Here is a 16,373-nt window from a genome sequence, read left to right as displayed (position 1 = left end):
CTTGGGGGCACAGAATGCTCCTCCACCAACTGGTTCCCACATTAAGTGCCTTTAGGTTGGAGCCAAGTTATTTAGTTACCTCTTTACAATCCACTGGCAGGACATTATAGAAAACCCAGAATGATTTTTCCTCAAGGCATGCTCCTTTACAAGTCCTTGAGCATACTCAAACATATTTCCAAAGTCCCAGCAGGGTGATAATAGTTTGGGAGGAGAATCTTTACAATAAGTTATTATGAAAATCACCCTGGTTTGATAAATTTCTTAAATATTTCAAAATGACATGTACAATTAAGATTATCTTTGTCACAGTCATGAGTAATTGAGAGAATTTATAGATGAAAAAGTGTATAAAGCCATAAGTTTTATGTAGGTTATCTAGCATTTCCAGGATATCCAATAAATATTAATCAATAATAGAACTTTCTTTAATACCATTGACTTTTTCCTAATTACATCTGGATTCGTGACATCAGGCATTATGTACATTATGTACTATCAGAGATTAGCATAAGGAGCTCTTAAATAAAATATGTCGTTTCTAGAATTTTGGAATTCAAACTGCATTCTAAGACATGGACTTGAGAAATTAACTCACTTTTTTTCATAGTATATGTTTTTTTCTTTGCCATCAATAAAGTAGCCATCATTCATCAAATATAATGAATGTCATCTGCAATTTTTTCTCTTTAAATAATATAGTTATCAGCCATATCATCAGAACATTCTTTTTTTTTTTTTTTTTTTGGCTTCTTGAGAAATTACAAGTCTTATAGATTATAGAAGTATGATAACTTAGTTTAAGAGACAAATTTGATACTTTCCAAAGTCAGGGTTTATATTATTAATTTAGTCCAGAAGAACTCAAAAAATATAATTGCCTATTTTTTTTATTGGTTTTCATTTCTTTGTATCTCAGTTGTCAAATTCATTCTGTGGCTCATTCCCAGATCTTCTCTCTTTCCAGGTGAATCACATTGTTTTTGAAAACTATCATCAGTTGTTATGCTTGGAAGGAAATTTTTCTCAGAAGACCCTGAAAGTAGCTGCTTGTGACCCAATGAAACCATATCAAAAGTGGAAATTTGAAAAATATTATGAAGCCTGAAGTGGAACTGATTTTTTTTCCTAGTAAATCCATTAAATACTGTGAAAATAACAGTGACTTGGTGACTGTATTTCTCAGTGTAGTAGTTTAAATTTTCAATTTTAATAGCATTTGGATGGAAGATTTTTATAAACCACAATATTTGGAATACTGAACAATAACTCAGGGAAACAGTCCAACATTGGACTGGAGTCCTTCTTCAGCACAGTGTGGCCTTTGGAATTGCCTGCTTCCCTCTCCGTGCTAGAACTCATCCTGCAAGCTTCCCACGCAAGCTGACAGGTAACCAGGAACGAACACAGAAGCACTTGGGGAAACACAATGGTACTCCTGGTGCCTGGGCTTGGTAATGACAAGCTCTTTTGGCCCAGAAGTAGGTATGATCCTTGAGAACCTGGTCCCTTATTTGCTGTTTTTTTTTTCATTAAACAAAAACTGCTTGAGTTCTTATCACTAGAAGAGTACAGACGTCCACAGCTATTACCTTGGTGAAACCCCTTCAGACTGCATGCATGTTTATGTAGCAGTTTGAAATAGTATTGATCTACAATTGATGGCCTTCCTTGATGGCAGCATTTCCATCTAGATTGCTGTACAGTGTTTTTTCCCAGTTTCAGTCAGTGGAGAAAATTTTAAGTGAGCAAGAACAGGCCTTCAAGTGCTTATTCAGTTCTAGGTATGGCCATTATTTCAGCCCATTTTGTGTTTTTAAAAGTACACTTTGAAAATTTGATCATACTGATAGCTTCCTAGACTTAAGCGAATATTATAAAAAAAAAAAAAAAAAAAACAAAGATAGCAAAACCAAGGCTGGCTCACACCACACTGTATGAATCAAAAGTACATTTAAACATTGAACTCACTCTAATGCAAGGCCAAGTAAGAGGAGTTAAAACAAGTAAAGCAGAAATGGAGCTGAAAGCTTCTTTTATATGAAAATAATAAAATACTACTTTAGATTTAGCAGCATGCACAGGAATGAAGTCTGGTAAAAATGGGCTCTAAAAGATTTCAAAGTAAAAATAAAGTGAAGGAAACATAATGAAAGGGAAGAGAATGTGGTAAACAACTCTTAGGAAGACAGTTAAGAAAAAATTGCCCTAAATTTGGCCAAAGAAGAATGGGAATCTGGTATCTTTATGGGGCAAAAAAGAATAAAGTGGGTCCCTCAATGTGGACCCAGTGATAATACTGTCAAATTTGGGGAAAAGTTAAATATTTCTTTGATCCAAATGGAGCCTCTAATCTTAAATATACTAAAACTTAGGTATACCAGGAAAAATCTTAGAAATCAGTACATCCTTTACATTCATTTTGATAAGAAAATTGATGCCCAGAAGATAAATTACCTGTCTAAAAATCCCAAGCCAGTTAGTGAAAGAATCAAGGTTAGAACTGGCTTCTCCAGAGACAGGGATCATTCTACTGCCTCAGGCCACTGGCCCAAGCAGAACTGCTCCAGGGTATTCCTTAGAAAGAGATACACAAATCTCTTTGCTGGGGTTGGGTGCTATGCTGTAGTCTTGTTGATATTTAAAAAAAAAAAAAAAACTTTGTTCAATTGAGATCATGATGAAACCGGATATCTTTTGTTCTGGCTTCCTGTTTAACATTTAATTTTATGTCCCAACTAATTATACAAAAGTAAAGCTATAACTAAGAATGATAAAGGGAAACATTTCTGTACATTTGTGACATATTTAAGATGATTTATTCGAATAACCTGAAAATTGCAGATGAGACAAGAGAATGACTAGAAAGTGAAATACAGACATGCACCATACAACGATGTTTTGGTCAACAATGAACCACATACAGGATGGTGGTCCCATAAGATTATAATACAGTATTTTCACGGTACCTTTTCTATGTTTCCACACGTTTAGATACAAATACTTACCATTATTACAATTGCCTACAATATTCAATTCAGTAACATGCTGTACAGGTTTGCAGTCTAGGAGCTATAGGCCATACCATACAGCCTAGGCTGTACCATCTTAGGTTTGTGTAAGTATATTCTGATGTTCACACGATGATGAAATCACCTAATGATACATTTCTCAGAATGTATCCTCATCATTAAAAGATACATGACTATAATTCTTTTCAAAATAGAGCCATATGGGGGAAAACCACAAGTCAGTTGCCAAAAAACTGAGTTACTGACCAAACTGAATATGCTGAGTGCCTCATGCAATTCCTCCGATAACTGAAAAATGTGGAAAAGTTTCTCCCCCAGTCAATAGACTTTCGTTTTATCCAAAAAAGAAAAAAGTAGTTTCCACAAAGAAGTCAGCTCTGTTCAGAAAAAGATGAATTATGTGTTGGATACACGCACCTGTGGATTTACCAGCTAAAGAAAGTTGAATGTTTCTCTCAACAGATCCTTCTACAGTCCGCTCAGTGTATGTTCTTCCTGACTTTACCTTGACATACTTATTATATAAAGCTATATTTAAATTGATATTGTAGATATAACAAAGGCTTGTTTTTGAACATCACATATTTGTTCTTGAGTGGAATTTTTTAAACTGCTTTCACCATATATTTGTTCATTTCCTCTAAGAAGCAAGAAAATAATCACTTGTTGGGAGTCTGTATGGACCTAACCTTGAGTGTATTAACTTATTGTAAAATCTACTACCAGCATTTTTTAAAGCATTGTCCTCTAAATTTTATTCTTAGAAGACTAGAATAAAGGTATAAATGCTACTAGGTCTTCTGGTATATCTAATGATAAACCTTTGGATGAGACACATTAGGGTCTTAATCAGCCCTGAATTCTTTAACTGGGGGCTGTGTTCTCAGGGGCTTCAGATTTTTCCCTGGATTGGCTTAGGATACTGCCTTTTCTTAGAAAAATGTCTATGCATCTTATTTCCTTGAACACGAGGCATCTTATTTCCTTGAACACAAGGGTGGTCTTGATAATATTTGACAGGACTTATTTGATCAAAAAACTAAGTTACCAAACCATCTAAGTGCTTCTGATCCTTTCAGCTTGCACAATTCCATTCTCTTTTTCAACAGTTACCCAGAGCTTTCACCCTGCTGTCCTATAGGATGACACTGCTGCTCTTGGTACAACCTTGTTTCATCACCAGCATCAAATTTGCTCAATTCTGCTTGCTGACATTTAACTGGCTATCATTCACAGGGCTCCAAAACACCATGTGCCATGATCATAATGTTTTGTTAGCTTGACCACACTAATTTGGAAACACTCTCTTAGATATTAAAACTCCTTGTTTCCAGCATCACCTTAGGAATTGTAGAGGTATAGAAGATACCATGCATAGTGTATGGAAATTCAATATTCCTAGTCAACCTTGATCTCATGAATGGCTTAGAATGAGTTTCAAGAGGCTCTTATGCAAGAGAATGGGCTTGAGGTACACCAGTTAATACCATCTTTATTTGTTTTAATATCTATAATTTAAGTTTTATATCTAGAACACAGGGGAAAAATTATAACTCAGAAGAAAGCCTCAACATCTTGGATAAAAACAAAGAAATTACAAGAGGTGACGGGAAAAGAGAGAGATACTTATTATCATTCAGTTCTCACTATGTACGTGTACCCCCGTCCCACAGATGTGCATGACTCACCCAGGTGGCTCTCATTCAACCAATGAAGAGGATGACTCCCCACTGTCCTGATGAGAGATTTGGTAAATTGTCCAAGGTCATTGCACTACTAAGAGATAAACCCAGTTTTCATTCTAAAAGAAAAAAGAAAAAAGTTTCTTTCACTACACCATACTGCTATAATTCTCATTTTCTTTTTTAAAATAGGGCAATCAACTCGGGCAAGCTTATTTAAAATCTCTTCATTGCAGATTACTGATGCCACTGTAATGGCATGAGAATGAGTCAAACCTCTTTGATCCCTCTTGGTTGTCATATAGACAGGAAATACAAGCTGGGCCTCTCTCTGTTAAACAACTGATGAGTAGGTATCAGTAAGGCTATCCCCACATGTTTTGCCAGGATTGATCTGACTTCATGCGGGACCCATTCTTATCCACCTTCTGGACCAAATATGAGAAGGAGAAACGGACATGTAGACAATTGTTTCTCCGTGAATAATATTAACAACTTTTTCTCTCCCAACCTTTAAACAAAGCTGACAAATTGATCAATTTGAACAGAAATGCAAAGTAAAAAAAATTGAAGAATTCTTTTTAAGATGCAAACCATGACTTTTAACTTCCACTCATTGTGTAAATTGTCTCTACCATGCTTTTGCATGGATTGTTCAACAATTGCTATAAGCCAAAATGCCTTGAAATTAGAGAAGAAACACTAACCAAAGCTATCGTACAAAGTATTTATTTCTTTTAACAAAAAACCATTCCATGGACAGGTTTGAATAAGCCATATAAAGTATTATATACCCTTGATGAGGCTTAGCGGATGATATTTCAGGTGTTGGTGGTGCCTGTGTCTAAAAGAAAGAAAAAGTACCATAATACTAAGCAGATTTAATACATCCATTTTCAACTTAATGGGCCAACTAATAGTTACCAGTTCAATTAGGGTCCCTTTGCAAGTTTATGTGAATCTTTGCTCTTTGCAAAACACATGTAGAAATTCTCATTTTCCAGCAAATAGACCAACTTCTAATATACTGAGTTCCTAATGATGACAGTTGCCATCAAATAAGTAACAAATAATTTTGTTGAAAGTGGAGGTTTTCTATTTTATTATCGATTGATAGATATTTGTCAGCTTAAGGATATTGGTCATAAATATCTATATAAATAAAGCCTTTATATTAGATGTTGAAATTATTTTTTATAACATTAATCTTTACCTGACCATTCAAAAACATATCGATTTTTATAAATATACTGTATATATGTGTGCATATATATTTGATCCTTTGAATTGGGAGAAATACCAGAAGTTTTCACTTGCAACATAAAGAAAATTATAAATACTTTTGGATATTTTTAATGCTCTTTTAAGTGCATAGCTTTGTTTGCATCCAGTTTTCTACACAAAAGTATCTCAAGTGGACTTTCACTCTGGATACAGTTTTCCAGACTTAAAGGGGTTTTACTCAAACTCTAAATTATCAGGGTGCTTGTTATTCAGTTTAGGATTGTGCACATCTTAATCTTCGTCAAATACCTGCCCAAATATGCTAGTTTTATACATATGAGCTTAAAAACAAGAGAAAGCAAAGATCAAGTTAGTGGATTTTGTTACTGATTATCTGAAAACATTTGTTAATGGGAGAACAAGATTAAAACTACAGTGCATAAAGGATTTTGGAGTTAAACATTTTTAAGTACACATTTTTTCTACTTCTGAACAACTGAAGTTATTATAAAGAAGGAATCAAATATGTAACTTTAAAGTTCTAGGTAAAAATGTAAATTACTTTGCAAATTCATTTCCAAAATTCCCCTGAGCTGGCAGTTAGTTACTAGATATGATCATTTGATTTTGTCGTCTGCCACGTATCTGGGTGAGTTTAGCAGCTTATTGCTACCTGTGTCATTGTGTTCGTGTTGATTGTGTGGCTCAGTCATCTCGTGTTCTTCATGAACTGTGTATACATTTTGGTCTTTATATTTATTGCATTATGTTACTGTCTGATATTTTAATATTGGCAAATATAATTTTGGCATTACTTTTTTATAATCCTCTTGTTTTTATAGAGCAATGAAAGTTCAGGCTTTAAAAGAAGTTGTTGCTTTTCTCATATGGTTAAACATATTTCTTCTTTATGATACTCTGGTATTTCATCCTTTTCCATAATTCTCTATTATTACTTATTTTAAATGTTTTCCCTATTACTTTGAAAACTTAAATGTCCATTCTCCATTTGTAAATATGCCAAAAGAACTACCCCATATAAATATGGCAATTACTGCAAAACTGTTAGCATAGTTTAAATGTATTACCTTAATGACTACAAAGATTTTTTTTCAAGTTGTTGGTGTTTAGATGCATCTAAAACAATATTTCAGTTCCTTTAAAAATGATAGAAATTTTCCATGTACATTATATATCTACCTACCAGAAATTCTTTTTGTACTTTTATATACAATCATTTAAGACCTTTTTGAAATAAATCATGCAAATGAATTAAAATAAGATGTTCTCTTGATTTCTGAAGAGGCAGTTATTGATGGTCTTAGTAGCTGCTGACATACAAGAGTTCTTTCTAAATTTTAAAAGGCAGCTGAAAAAAAAATGAAGTCTAGAAACCAGAAATAAAGACACAAACTTTTATTGACAGAAAAGCAAACACAGCAATTCTTTATTTAAATCGTAGATAGATAGATAGAAAGACAGAAAAATTTGGCAAAATCTGTGTTTTCAAATATAGCATTATATGAAAGGTAAATTTTATATTGGCAGAGCAATAGAGCCATTATTAATTCCTGTTCAGCAACAAAAGAAAACAAAAAGTCATGTAACAAATATCTGCATTTGTGTAATAAATTATTTCTTCTTCCTACCAGGTACCAGAGTCCTCACCACTCCTGAACCTTGAATCACAAAAATTCAGATAAACCTTTGTGTGCAGTTACCAGTTTTTGTTCTTAATCATGTTCCATATAAGTTTTAAATATGTTAAATATCTCCCATACAATCTGAATCAGACCCTTGTCTTGCCTAGCTTACAAAGACCCAAACGATTAACCATCACTAGCATATTACTTAAGGTCACTTAACTCTGTGGCCTTGGTGAAAGATGGCAGTAGAGGACAATGGACACCAATGCCAAAGAATCGTTTCAGTGCTCTTTCGGAACTGCATTGCCTCATCCATGAACATGAAGCATTTACCAATTTAACATACCCTAAAATAGTCTCTGTTGACAAAATCTTTCATAGTTAATTGTCTGATGAGAGCACAAAATTAAATAGAACAGGGTTACTATATATATTAGAGCCCTTGTAAGAGACCGTTGCTTTACCATGTTACATAGCCGCAGGCCACTCACCCCACTCAAGTTCTACAGGAATTCATTACCTTTGTTGGAGTAACTCAAAGTACAAGCTCTTTTGAAGGTAGGTAAATAATATGGTCCTGTTACATGACAGATAACACAATACTGGGCTTTGAAGTTAAGTAGAAAATTGCAGGGGTCATCAGTAAGCCAGAAAAGAAAATATGTTGTCCAGGTGAGAAGATTCACAGGCTCTAAATTAAACAGGAAACTTTCCTAGTGCCTCAATCTTCTACCTAACTTTCCCAATGAAGACCTGATTTCCCTCGCTTTATTCTGAAAACTCACATTGTCACAAATGAAATCTGTAGGTTCTATCGATGAAGCGTGACAGGACTTTTATATGGCCAGGCTATAAAGTATTTTTTTGAAAGCATAAAAGGAACACTTCAATTCTGAATTCAAAACTAAATCTTGTAAATACTAAATAATAGTATATGATATTGTGGAAATATATGACCAGGAAGAATTAAAGAAGTTGTTATTAGAATGTGTGGGATTTGTTACACATAAATAAGCAATAATCTAAGAAGGACTAACCCAGGATTTTTCACAAAATGAAAAAGAAATAAACAAAGGGTTGAGTAGTACAATGAAGACTGTATTACATTCAGACAATAAGGAATTGTCTTTTTATTTGCAGGGCCAAAAAAAATCTTTGTGGTGACAGAAAGTTCAGGGTAATATATACGGAAGCATGAAATGAAAAATTGTGGAACAAACTATCTAAGAATATAAATATAGACTCTTTTCATAAATATTCAATACATTATTTGACACATTGGTTTGAGTGAAGCTCCACAAGTACAATTTTAAGCATCTTGATTTGGGCTGAGGTCCAGTAAATTATATATTCCCAACAACTATCAGAGCTTTCTCACTAAAAATACATGCTCACGCTCTACTTTGAAAATATTCTAAGATAATTATTTCCATTTTCATAGTAACTAGTACAGTTATGACTAGCGTTGTCTCAGGTTTCTAAGGAAAGAAAATTATTCTGAGATACTGTTAATAAGAGAAAGTGTGGTAATAAAGAGGGGCATTTTCTTAAAATTGTGCTAAAGCTGTCATTTTTATTTTTAATGACTTTTACTGTGCTAGACAAGATTTTATTTTCAGTCACAGAAATAAAACTATCCAATAAAACTCTTTAGTCTATTGCCCACCAATCTTCTAGCCCCTCCCTGTATCAACCTCACAATGGGTTTAATTCAGTTTGAAAGCATAAAGCCAATGTTTAGCAAACAGAATTCTCCTGACTGACAATTGCTCAGCCCCCTCTGGAGAGAAGATTCTGTGAGTGGTCGTAGCTAGGAAGAAGCCCGATAGAATTTTCACTCTGTAGATGCCAAAGAAAACTACTTAAAATCTTTTTTGATGATAATAGGAAAGGTAAAGAATTTTGGAAGGTTTACTGCCAGAGTCTGTAAAAATCATGTTTAAAAGTAGGATAGGTTTAATCCCATACTCTCCATCACCCCAGTGTACAGGAAGAAAGACACCACAAATCATTTCATTGTCACCTCTTTTATGTGATGACTACGTTTCCCAGCAATGCTACTTTTAAAGCCAAATCATGCCAGGTTACCCAGTGAGACTGACTGCTCCGTGCTTATCACACAAAGCTATATTAGTGAAATTTTTAAAAGCAAATGCCCAAGAAGGAATCTAAAGCTTTTTGATTTGACGTTACAAGACAAAATTTTTGTCTAGGGTTATTTCCTCCGTATTCTACAGTAAAAAAGAGAGTAAGCTTCCACATCTTTCAAGGGGGTCACTCAAATAAGGCATAGAAATATGCATATCAGGACAATAGAATTAGCTTCTGCTTTAGTGGGAGTGAGAATTTCTCAGTTCCAGTTAGTTTATAAATGCATCATAGACTCGAATTCATCGATTCTTTGCTTGGTGTTCCCCTTCCTGATTTTCCGGTAGGATATCGTGTTGTACCGTGAATAAGCATTCCTGGAGATATCGCTCTTCTTTCCCAAGGTTGGCTGCTCATCGGGGGTCAGCTGGGAACTGGCGCTGCTCAGTGGGGAGTCCTCGCTTGCCTCATCTTCCTCTTTAAATTGAGAACCCTCTTCATGTTTTTTCTTAAATTCTATCACTCGAACTTCATCTTCATCATCATGGCAATCATCATCATCATCATCATCGTTATTCATTTCTTTATCCCAAACCTCTTGCTCCTCCTCCTGTTTAGAGTGCAGCATGCCCACTTGGCTAGGTTTCCGAAACCCCAGCCATTCAATTTCAGTTGCCTGGTAAGCTTCGTTCTTCCTGTCTTCTTCTTCTTCTCTCTCTTCTAGGGGTTGTTCCGCAATCCTTTGCTTCTGTCTGCTTGTTTCCTGGTTGCTGCTGCTCAGAGGAATCTTCTCCCACTGATGCCCTGTAGCGAAATCAATTGGTGGTTGAGATGTAGAAAGGTTCAAACATACCTAGCTGTAGTTCTGTTATTCTCCAAATTACTTTTCCTGACAATCACTGCCTAATATGTGTTTTATGGGGTATAATTGTGTGGGTAACTACTATGTTTTGCACAATCAAATGGACTACACAAATGAGTTTGGAAGATGCTGCATTAAATGCAGTTAGATAAGCTTCTTCAGAATTTATCCAAGACTTTAAAATGCTAATAATGGTGGCTCACGCCTGTAATCCTAGGACTCTGGGAGGCCGAGGCAGGAGGATCTCTCAAGATCAGGAGTTCGAGACCAGCCTGAGCAAGAGCAAGACCCCGTCTCTAATAAAAATAGAAAGAAATTATATGGACAGCTAAAAATATATACAGAAAAAAAATTAGCCGGGCATGGTGGCACATGCCTGTAGTCCCAGCTACTCGGGAGGCTGAGGCAGGAGGATCGCTTAAGCCCAGGAGTTTGAGGTTGCTGTGAGCTAGGCTGACGCCATGGTACTCTAGCCAGGGCAACAGAGTGAGACTCTGTCTCAAAAAAAAAAAAAAAAATGCTAATAATGCTGGAAATCTCCAGGAAAGTCAGCAACCTAAGACACACTTTTTAAAATCCTGTCACAACTAGATATGTGAATATGTAAAATGAAATGTTTGAACCTATTTCACACATATACACACACACACACACACACACACACATACACCTCAAGGAAAATTAGAAAAATACCTCAGGGTGAAAAAAAGCTTTCTTCCAATAGTAAAAACGGTGACTGCCCATGTCTGGTCACACTCAGAGTAGCATACTGGACACTTGATTCTCAGGATTGCCCTAAAGTAACCAGATAGAGCAGAGGCACAGGGGCCCACAGATGGTCAGGACTCATGCGCTGGCCTAACTAAGCCCACCAAATCACGCACAATGTGGTCTAATATCTGCCATTGATTTCTAAAAAGCCAAGATTTAAAAATTCTGTTGTGATCGTACCTACATAATGCTCAGTTAGCCTGTTTTTTACATTAGACATGTTCCTAATGTTGATTAGACAGGTTCCTAATGACAACTAATTGACTCAAGTTATTTGGTACCATGTAGTGACTTTTAAAAGGCTTAATTCACTGCCATGATCACTTTTCAAACAGCTAGATCATACAAATGTACCTTCAACAATATTTATTGAGCATGCTAAGAATTAACCATACGGGATAAGAGGCTGTTCTCTGAGCTTTCACCCCTAAAGGGGTTCTGTGGGAGGTTTCATTGTCCAGTGTGCATGACTCAGAAATGTCTCGGCCGGGCGCAGTGGCTCACGCCTATAATCCTAGCACTCTGGGAGGCCGAGGCGGGCAGATTGCTCAAGGTCAGGGGTTCAAGACCAGCCTGAGCAAGAGTGAGACCCCCGTCTCTACTAAAAAAAATAGGAAGAAATTATCTGGACAAAACTAAAAATATATAGAAAAAATTAGCCGGGCATAGTGGCGCATGCCTGTAGTCCCAGCTACTCGGGAGGCTGAGGCAGTAGGATCGCTTAAGCCCAGGAATTTGAGGTTGCTGTGAGCAAGGCTGATGCCACGGCACTCACTCTAGCCTGGGCAACAGAGTGAGACTCTGTCTCAAAAAAAAAAAAAAAAAAGAAAGAAATGTTGTCTGGGTTATGTCCCTTGGCAGACCCGGGTTCACTGTTTTCTTTTGACAGCATAAGGGTCTATAAATAAGGTGAGAGGCAATGTTCCTCTCTCCTCTTTGTTCTTCCTCTCCACAGTGTTCTACTCTCTCTGGAAGATGTTCACAAGTCCATTATCTTCCAAGATTTTTAGTTCTCTTTTCATTTTTTTATTTGTTTTGTTTTGTTTTGTTTTTTCACTCTAGGGATCAGATTGCAAACTTACAGGGAGAGATAGAAGTAAAGATGGATTATCACTCCTAACTAGTTATATACAACTGCTAGCAGGTGGTTAGTGGCCAGTCAGTGTTCTTTACATTATACATAAATACACATTATAATGCACACTTTGTAATCTTAAGCTTTGTTTTGTTTTCTACAAGAACAAAAGAAACTGATCTTTTTGTCTATATTTATGACTCAGGCAGGGGATTGTCATACATGAAATGACTCCTTGAATTTAAATTATAGTTTTTCCTCAGTATTTTTAGCATCATTTTATTTTTCAGTCTAGGAGCATTGTCTTTGAAGATCTTATAGTTATTTGCCATTGTGAAAATAAAAGACACCAAAAGCTGTGCCTGTCTATAATAGAGGAAAAACATATGCTCCATCAAACATGAAAGGATTCACTCAGGGAAAAATTAACCAGTGAGACTATCTAGTTTAAAAATATATACTGCTTTCATTCCCCATTTGATCAAAATGAAAGATACTAGAAAACCATTGTCTACAGTGGATCTCCTGATCAGAAATCTGAAGGGCCCTTTAAGAAAGATGAGATCCCTGCCTCTAAGAGCTTGTTACATTGAAAGCAGAAAGATTGGGGAAAAGAGGTTATTTAGTTCATACTGTGGGATCTTAAAGTCTTATAAATTATCTCTGATAATGTAATATCTTGACAATGGAAATTGCTTGCTATATTTTCCTTAAGTGTCTACACATTGGTCAGCAGACAGTCCTAGAGGTATCCTGGCAAAGGGAGCAAATATAGGAAATTGCCAATCACATCCATGTCCTCCTTGGCATCTACTATTTTATGTGATGTTCTAATATTTCAACCAATAGTATCTTCAGTATTTTGCCTGTTAAGGTCCTAACTAAACTAAATTGGTTAGGTCTAGCAAGAAGACTTCACTTCTGAGATAGGATGTTTATGGCTGCAAGAGAAGAAGAGGGAATGCATGATTAATTAATAGATTTTACCCTACACTTTATTTGGAAATTGCTTAAATGTAGAAGAAAAATCTAAAGGATTTTGTGTCTCTTAGTCTATTGAGTTTGTTTGAAATTATTTAACATAGTCACTTCAATGTTCTTTTTATTCTCCCATTTTCTTAAAGAACATAATTAAAATTAGCTTTACCATCCTGAGAGCTTTCTTTGACAATAAATAGTTAACCATTTTGTACTTATATCAGAGGTCTAGAATTTCCCTATAAAGTAAATCAATTTATGAGATTACTTTAAACTGTATGTTAATTGTAGACTGTTAGGATAAACCTAGTTTTGAAACATTTACATTTCATCACAAGGTGCCTCATACAGATTTAGAAACACCAAATCAAAAAGAAAGGTTGATTTAGTGGGCTAACTTATTAAGAGACAGATATCACATTGGTATGCCAATCAGCTATACCGATCCATGCAGTCTCAGTCTTGAACTGTCTGGAATGCTTTATAAGGTGGAACCCACAGATAAGTCAAGACTCTTATCTGCCTACAGCAGCTTTGAAATTTTGAAGTCGTTTCCTGGATTGCTTTTTTAATACCACACTCATACAACATCCCATGCAAAAACTGTCATCCGTATTCAGTCAGACAATTTCTATGTACAAAACTGTAGTTTCTGTTACCTTCTCTGAACGCCATTTCATCAGCTCTTGTTTCTTGGAGAGAAAGATCTGTGACAGCCTTATGAACAATAAAGAGATTCTCCTCTGGATTTTCTGGGGAAAAAATACAAGATTAGTATTTTAACATTTGAAATATATATAGTTCAAGGGTTAATATATTATCAATTTAGATTCCAAGTAGATTTCATTAATTTTAAATATGATCACTAAAAATTACTCTTTGACTCTTCAGATTCATTCTTTACTGACTCCATTTATTTACTTAATGATTACTTAATTTACTGATTGATAATCTCTCCTTTAATATATAAAGTATAGAACCATAAATTCAGACCTCTTCAGGTATATTTAGAAGGAAATCTTTAAATTCTGAATTCTTTTATTCAAATAATAGTGGGGCTGTTTGTAATAATAAATAACAGTAATTAACATTTAGCCAACACTTAGCAATCACTGTGACAATTGTACAGACGTAGGTACTATTATTCTGTCTTCTTCTGGAGAAAAAAAAACTCAGGCTTAAGGAAACAAAGCAAGCTGTGTAGGGTCACAGATGTATCAAACAGACAAGCCTGGATTTGACCAGAGGCAGAGATTTAGCCCTTATGCTTTGCAGCCCTAGTAGAAACAGAGCCACATACATTGTTTGGGTGTCCAGCTCATTCCTAAAATAACAATTTATCTATAAAAAAAAATCCTGAATGAGTTCATAAGTGAAAACAAGCAAATTAAGGAGAAGGAAAATATGTTACCTTTTAGAATCTTCTCATCCCTGGACCAGTTGCGCTTCAGGTTCCCTTGTAATTTTCCACTTTCCTTCTGATTTCCTTCTGTGGGTAAATCTTCAAGAGTAGGTGCTACCCTGTAGTGTGGTGGGATGCCATTCCCATCAGTCAGTTCCTCATTGATTTTAGTGACTGGTTGTTGACGATTTTCAGGTGGTTTATCCCCATTGCACTCAGCCTGAATAAATGTCACTGGAGCATCTGTCATGATGAACAGCTGGGTCCGAGTTGGAGGGAGCTTTGGGGAAACTGAGTGGGCAGATCCTTGATAAGATACCTTCTGTTGCCTTCACGTCCTATAGTTCTAACTCCTACTCTAAGAGTATAAGCTATTCACTTTGGTATATAATAACCAGATTCTTTTCCTAAGGTGTCCAGACAGAGCTTAGAGCAAAAGCAACAGGATTTGTCAGATTTGACAGTAGCGCATGAGCAAGAGTCCAGCCAATCACCACCTCCTTTGCTGCTTAGCAGTCCCACTTGCAGAATTAAAGGCACCCTTTTGATTTACATAAACAAACAATCTGAGGCAATCAGGCTTTTGTGTTGGCATGTAGAGAGGGACTTTCAGCTTGTCAGTCCCCCTCTGGGAACAGAGATTTTTGTCCCTTTTCATAATGGCCCATTGTAATTTTCCTTGTAACAGGAGCCACAATTGTTCCACAGCTTTAATCCAGAGAGAATGACCACCTTGAGGCATATTAGTGCTGTGTAACCAGCTTAACATTTCCAAACAGATTTTGTTCAAGTAAAACCTCAGTTATTTTGTAGGGGACAATGACATCGTTTCTTATTTATTAGAGAATAAAAACAGCTTATCAAAAACCTATAAACAGGACAACTTTACTCTAAATGGTTCTGGCAGCAGATTTCACGGTGTGCTTTCAGGAGGCAAGTGGAGGGACATAAGAAAAACAAACAAATCCTACTGACTGGCTAATACCAAAAATTTTACAACTGTAATTTATTTAGTATATAGCTTCTTATCCTCTAGTTCATTTATGTCTACTGAAGCCCAGCTGATCCTTTAAAACCCTAATATAATTTTCTCCATGAAATTTTCTCTTCTCCTGATAGAATTACTACTCTCTATGTTCCATATTGATATTATGTGATGCTGGTGAAATGACATAGCACCAACACCACCTGTCCTTGGGGAAAACGGGCAATTTATGAAACGTCTGCTACTGACCACTCCTTCCTTTTAAAATAAAGATATTAATTCTTTTTCTTCGTTGGATCCCACATAGCACAAAATGGTTCCAGAGCCTTTGCCCACACTGCTCCTTCTGTTTGGAATGCTCTTCTCTTCCTCAAGGCCAAGCCCCTGGCCTCACCAGCTCCTCTAACTTCTCAGTTTTTAAGCCAAAATATTTCTTTAATGACACTTTCTCTGGCCCACAGGATTAGGATGGGACTCTGTTACACATTGTATTTGCCTTTCAGAGTACTCTTCACAGTTGGAATTAAACAAGTAATGGCACAATTATCTGTGTAATGTCTGTTTCACCAACTAGAATCTAAGCTTCATCTGGACAGGGGTCATTTTTAACTTGCTTACATGTGTCCCC

At 35.9% G+C, this 16,373-nt stretch overlaps 2 protein-coding genes across 2 annotated transcripts in view; one reads left to right on the top strand and one right to left on the bottom strand.

Moving 5' to 3' along the window:
* GALNT5 (polypeptide N-acetylgalactosaminyltransferase 5) overlaps positions 1-1,161 on the top strand; it is a 46,474-nt gene extending 45,313 nt beyond the window's left edge. The window contains exon 10 of the mRNA XM_045560310.1: positions 968-1,161. Within this exon, the coding sequence (XP_045416266.1) occupies positions 968-1,108 (141 nt within the window). The 3' untranslated portion in view covers positions 1,109-1,161. The remainder of the gene's footprint in view (positions 1-967) is intronic.
* A 7,524-nt stretch (positions 1,162-8,685) lies between these two features.
* ERMN (ermin) lies at positions 8,686-15,739 on the bottom strand. Its single transcript, XM_045560309.1, has 3 exons — positions 14,770-15,739; positions 14,018-14,110; positions 8,686-10,476 (listed from the first exon to the last, which is right to left on the bottom strand). The coding sequence occupies exons 1-3, from the start codon at positions 15,008-15,010 to the stop codon at positions 9,950-9,952; spliced, it is 861 nt and encodes a 286-aa protein (XP_045416265.1). The 5' UTR covers positions 15,011-15,739; the 3' UTR covers positions 8,686-9,949.
* Positions 15,740-16,373: the final 634 nt, after the last annotated feature.

This window comes from Lemur catta, chromosome 8 (genome assembly GCF_020740605.2).
Source record: "Lemur catta isolate mLemCat1 chromosome 8, mLemCat1.pri, whole genome shotgun sequence".
Classification (NCBI taxonomy): Eukaryota; Metazoa; Chordata; class Mammalia; order Primates; family Lemuridae; genus Lemur; species Lemur catta.
Note: the sequence above shows the minus strand (reverse complement) of the source record. Positions and strands in the feature narration are given on the sequence as shown.